The sequence below is a fragment of the Gossypium hirsutum genome, chromosome A02, assembly GCF_007990345.1.
Source record: "Gossypium hirsutum isolate 1008001.06 chromosome A02, Gossypium_hirsutum_v2.1, whole genome shotgun sequence".
Taxonomy (NCBI): domain Eukaryota; kingdom Viridiplantae; phylum Streptophyta; class Magnoliopsida; order Malvales; family Malvaceae; genus Gossypium; species Gossypium hirsutum.
In genome coordinates, this window is record NC_053425.1 from 99,733,681 (window position 1) to 99,739,778 (window position 6,098).

Sequence of the window (6,098 nt, forward strand, 5' to 3'; positions counted from 1 at the left end):
GGCACAGTGTACATTGGGGCATCAACAAAGTACTTTGGATCTTTTAAATACATGTCGAACTCAAGAAAGGCTTCAGGGAACTAATGTATAGATGCTCAAGCGGCGATATTTAGAGCATCTGATTTTTATCCTGTTTGCTATCTTTAAATTCATTTCTTCTTAAAGATATGCTATCATTCTTATTTCCTTTGTACTGTTAACAATTCGAATCCAATTATTCTCAAAGATTTACTCATCTCCCGATATTTTATGTTGCATTGAAATAATGATAGATGAACTAAAATATTTTCACAAATGAAGTTTTTCACATTACTTTGGGACTTTCTAGATGATACAAGAAACTAAAACAGGACAATTGTTCGAGAAATTTTCGTAAGTAAGGAATGAAGGAACTCGAGGGATTTCTTTCTTCCAGTTCAAAAAGAAATGGATGACGCAATTCTTACAGACATCTTCAGTAGATCATAGCATTGGAGGAAGGCCTACAAGCTGAGTAAGAATAAAGTTTTGAGAAAGAGAAATGAAGGAATGAATAATGACACCTGAGATAGGGGTCATATTCACAGCACTTTGCATCATAACATGTTAAAGGCATTCGACTCATTTCAATTATAGCATACTTAGGCATAGGCACGTACTCATCTTACAGGTCATGAAGATCAAAGATTTCAACATGGCAGTCCTGTGCTTATGGGAAACAAATTGAAGACAGCAGATCTAGACTTCAGACATTTAAGCTGAAGCAGATCCAAGATGATTTGGTTTTCTTGTGTTTACAAGGAACAAATCGAGGACATAGCAGATTTGACTCTCAAATGTTCTCAAATATAGCAGATCTAACCTTCAGATGTTTATACTGAAGCAGATCCAAGATGATTTGGTATTCTTGTGTTTACAAGGAACAAATCGAGGACATAGCAAATTTGACTCTCAGACGTTCTCAAATATAGCAGATCTAACCTTCAGATGTTTATACTGAAGCAGATCCAAGATGATTTGGTATTCTTGTGTTTACAAGGAACAAATCGAGGACATAGCAAATTTGACTCTCAGACGTTCTCAAATACAACAGATCTAACCTTCAGATGTTTATACTGAAGCAGATCCAAGATGATTTGGTATTCTTGTGTTTATAAGAAACAAATCGGGGACATAGCAGATTTGACTCTCAGACGTTCTCAAATATAGCAGATCTAACCTTCAGATGTTTATACTGAAGCAGATCCAAGATGATTTGGTATTCTTGTGTCTACAAGGAACAAATCGAGGACATTGCAGATATGACTCTCAAATGTTCTCAAACAAACTCAAGATGATTTGGCATCTCTACAAATCGAAGAAGTAGATTCGGTGTCTCTGTGGAGAGCAGGTCGAAAATATCAGCAGGATAGTTATAAGAAGCAGATTGAAGATCATGGAACAGATCAAATTTGGGTCTTTCTATGAGTTTTTGCTTGATTCCTGTTACACAGCAATAAGTAAAGACGGGCAGCTGTAATAGCCCAAATTTGACTGTGCTTAAATAAAGAAAAGAAATTAGATAAATAAATAAATTAAACAGTCCAGGTTACAAAAGCCCATACTTGGTTACAACCCAATAGCCAAATCAGTACCTAAAACTACCCAGCAGGCCTACTACCCAAAACCCTAAAATAGTCCCGTAGCCCAAATACAACAGATCCAGCAGCCAAAACTTGACCCTACCTAGACCAGCCTAACTTAAACAGACCCACCCGAAGGCCCAAATAGCGGGAGCCCAAATGAGTTTCGGATAGGGTTAGAAACCCTAGCTCTTCTTCTCTTCAGCGCCGCAATGAAGTTCTGGAAGCTTCGAGTCATCCCAAGCGTCTCGACCCTTCGATGCATTCCGTTCCAGTAACACCATCAGCGCCGTGATTCCAAGATCCGCGATCGGTGCGCAGCAAGGTCATTGCCGGATCCCTCACTCGATTACTTGCAAGAAAAGGAAACAAACAACAGATACGCGAAAAAGCAGAGTAGAAAATGGCAAGGAAATCACAGCACATCAGTCAAAGATACAAAAAATCAGAGATTTCTTTCCTTATGTAACAAATCAATAGGCTATAAAAAAGCCTTTGTAACCCTTGTAACGATTACACAGATACGAAAATAAAAAAATGAATACAAACAGTTTCAAAGGTGATAATCGAGTGACTTGTTCTCTATTTTTTTTTTGCCCATATATATGAACTGTTTAGCAAAATACTAAGGGTATTTGAAAAGGAGAAGAACTACCTGTTTTGGATCTTAAGAGACGAGGATTTTAAACCCTCCGATCTTCGTATACAGTGGCCCTTAGGGCGGCGCCCACGCATGGCGTACGAAGGCCAGGACCGGAGCTCCCTTCCTCTCTCTCTTTCAGAGAGAATTTTTTAGTTTTTTTTTAAATCGAGGTTCAAAATGAATTTTAAGCTGAGAAGGTAGCTTATATAGCTTGAACGAAACGGCGTCGTTCTACGACCCCCAGGATCCGCGTGTTGACCCGATTATCCGGGGAGGATCTGCGCATTTTTTAAAATTGGGTTAATTTCCCAATCGGTCCTTCTACCCTTTTTGCGTTTACAATTAAACTTTATTTTATTTATGATTTGGCCCAATTATTTTATTTTAGTTTTAATTAGGCCCTGACAGTTGTTAAATTATACTCTGAGAAACGTGGCCGTTTTGGGAATAGGGTATTTTGCCCAGTGAGTCCCTCTAATTTTACGCGCATTTTAAATAGGGCCTCAATTCAGTTTTATTTCTTTAAAATTCGCCTTGTAATTTTGTTAAACTTTAAATTTAGTCCTATATTTATTATTCTATATATATATTTTTTATTATTTGTTTTATTTTAATTTTACTTTTATATTATATATTATAAAATTATTTTATTATAAGTATTATTTTAATTATATATTATTATTACTTATTATGTATTATTTTTCTTAAATATTATTTTACATCTCTTTTATATATTATTATATTTTCACATATATTATATTTATTAATTATATATATTGTTTTATATGTTACTTTATATTATATCTATTATTTTTCTTATATGTTTATATTACATTTTATTATATAATCTTTATTATGTTTTATTTTTATATTATTTATTATTATTTTTATATATGTTATGTATATCATGTATTGCAAATTATATTATTTATGTTTATATTATATATATTATTTTAAAAATGTAAATTATTATTAAATCATATTTTTAACTCACATTATATGCACATTTCATTTTTTTATTTATTCACTATACATATATTATTTCATTTTTTGCTTTATATGTATTATTCTTTTATCGTAGTATTCATTTTTTTATCTACCTAGTACGATAATATATTATTATGATTTATAATGTAATACAATTCTCCACACATCTTTAAAAAGACAAGGCTCCAAAATTTTCAAAAAATATAAATGCAATGCTTGATGTTTGGAAATTTCGAAAAAGTAGTGCCCTAACTTATTGGGTTGCAACTTTTCTCGTTAAGTTCGAATAGTCAAGTATCCTTCTAAGTTTTTAAAGGTTTTCAAAATATAAGTGACTATCTTGGAATTGAAAAGTAATATGTCCTAACTTACTGGATGTAGCATTTTGCTGTTTCGAGTTAGGAATTTCTAAAACGCTAACTTATAGCCAATACTTTGATACAAGTGAACCCAAATTTTCAAATACTTTAAAGAGGATCACATCTTAAGGTTTTTTAAATTTCCGGCATTAAAGACATTTGATAATCAATTAGGTACCAATTTTTGGGCGTTACGAGGGTGCTAATCCTTCCTCGTACGTAACCGACTCCCGAACCCATTCTTTTATTTCGTGGACCAAAACTAATGATTTTAAAACAAAATGTTTTAAAGGTGATCCAATCACACCTAAAAAGATTGGTGGCGACTCCCGTTTTTGTTTTTCAAAATCGATTCCCATTTTCCAAAACTCGATTTGAAAATGGTTTCGACATAATATATCTGATGTATTATGTTTTTAAATTTATTTTTATATAAAATAATATAAAAAATTTAATATGAATGAAGTTAGGTTGGAATTTAACATTTTTTTTAATCTAAATCCGACTTAATGAAATTTTAAGTACATTTTCTAAGTTGGACCCAACTCCAACCTAGAAGCTGAACCTAAAATTTTGCAGTATGAGCAGTGAAGCAATAGAAAAGGGCAAAGTAAAGTAAAGCAATGATTGTGGAGCATGCTGGAAAAGTAAACACATCACTTTTATGATAAAACGATGGGTGGTTGAAGACAATAAAACCTACCAAGTACCAACAATGTTATAATTCCATCTCTGTGAAAGCCACGTTACCGAACCAAAATCCTCTCCTTCCGTTACGTAACTCACCAGCAGGCCCATTAAAATGTCAGATAAAATGACATTCGACGTGTATTCATAAACCACCACGAAGCTTCCAAATCATACGCTCCTCATATCATCCGCCAACATTCTAGGAATCATCAAAACCAAACCTCCCCCACACCATAACACAAAACACCGTTTCCCTTCTTTCCCATTCTGTTATGGCCACGGTGGCGCGTGTAATTCGCTGTGAACTACTGTCCACTAAACCTGGAGCGAACACTAGGAGGGAACAGGGTGATCAGGTTCAGGTTCAGAGAGTGAAAGCGGGTGAACCCGAGAATGGAAAGATAGTGTTGCAGCCGAGGTTATGTACGTTAAGGTCGTACGGTTCGGATCGAGTAGGGGTGATGAAGACCAGAAGGGAAGAAAACGATGACGTTTCACCCTTTTTCGAGACTTTATCGGAGTATATTGAAAGTACCAAGAAAAGTCAAGATTTCGAGATCATCTCCGGCCGTCTCGCCATGGTAATTAAACTTTAAAAAGCTTCGCTCACTGTTGGCCCCTGTTTTCTATTTTAACTAAATTTGAAACATGAATCTGATGGGGATTTACTTTCTTTTCCTTTTTGCAGATTGTGTTTGCAGCGACAGTGACAACAGAGTTCGTGACGGGAACCTCCATATTTAGGAAGATGGATTTGCAAGGGATTGCTGAAGCAGTGGGTGCGTGCTTAGGCGCAATGACTTGTGCTGCGGCTTTTGCTTGGTTATCGAGTGCTCGGAACAAAGTGGGTCGGATCTTCACCGTCGGTTGCAACTCGTTTATTGATTCGGTGATAGACCAAATCGTGGATGGATTGTTCTATGAAACTGATGGTACTAGTGACTGGTCTGATGATATTTGAAAGTAGGGAATGGTAAATTATATATTGATGTTTATATATAGATAGGATGGTCTCCCTTTGAGAGAAATGATAATAAGTGGAACTACATGACAAGGAAAGTTACAGATGGAGTGATTAGGTTTTGTTGCAACAAATTTTATTGAATCAGAAGGCATATATGTATACGAAGGGGGGATGGAGTTGATAGTGTCTGCCTATCTCATGTGAGATTATAGATGTTAACTTGTATAAAAATTACGAATTCTATATAGTAATCAACTCTGTTTGCTTATATAATCATCTGATAACTCTCTCGAATTGCATATGAAAAACTCTCCTATTGATCCTTCTGTCACTCGTAGCAACATCATCGAGGTGGAACTTATTGTGCACATTTCTTTATGACAACAATTTCATCTGATATATTCTTGGAGCTAACTGTCTGACTTTAGTTTTCAATAATATAAAGTATTACAAATGTTGCCGACATAAGATAGATCTGTTTGAATCTAAGTCGGATCAAAACATATTAAAACTTTCATCCATACAAGCAGGACAAAGCTAGAAGTTTGTTTAGGGGCTTAGATAAAATTTTAACATTTTAAGGGGTTAAAGTTTTAAAAATTGTTACAAGAATTTAAACTGAATTACTAATTTTGTGGAGAGACAAAAATGTATTTTTTTCATTAATCAAAGAATGAAAAAAGCTTAATTAACTAATTAACTATTACAAGAGACTATAATTGCAATTAAATTTATTTGGGTCAAGACTAAAATTTAAAATTTTAAAAAATATGAGGATTAAAATGAATTAAATTAAAGTTTAGAGACTAAATCCACGACACGTAGTTGAGAAACTAATAGCAGAATTTACTTAT

At 34.2% G+C, this 6,098-nt stretch overlaps 1 protein-coding gene across 1 annotated transcript; it reads left to right on the forward strand.

Annotated features, from left to right (window-relative positions):
* The first annotated feature begins 4,195 nt into the window (after positions 1-4,195).
* LOC107951653 (stress enhanced protein 2, chloroplastic) lies at positions 4,196-5,512 on the forward strand. Its single transcript, XM_016886780.2, has 2 exons — positions 4,196-4,861; positions 4,969-5,512. Exons 1-2 carry the CDS (start codon positions 4,553-4,555, stop codon positions 5,239-5,241), a joined length of 582 nt encoding a protein of 193 aa, XP_016742269.1. The 5' UTR covers positions 4,196-4,552; the 3' UTR covers positions 5,242-5,512.
* Positions 5,513-6,098: the final 586 nt, after the last annotated feature.

Excerpts from the sequence above, each read along its gene's own strand:
- LOC107951653 (XM_016886780.2), top strand. The coding sequence starts at position 4,553 with ATGGCCACGGTGGCGCGTGTAATTCGCTGTGAACTACTGTCCACTAAA. Across the intron at positions 4,862-4,968 it reads TCTCCGGCCGTCTCGCCATG|ATTGTGTTTGCAGCGACAGT; the intron begins GTAATTAAACTT and ends TCCTTTTTGCAG.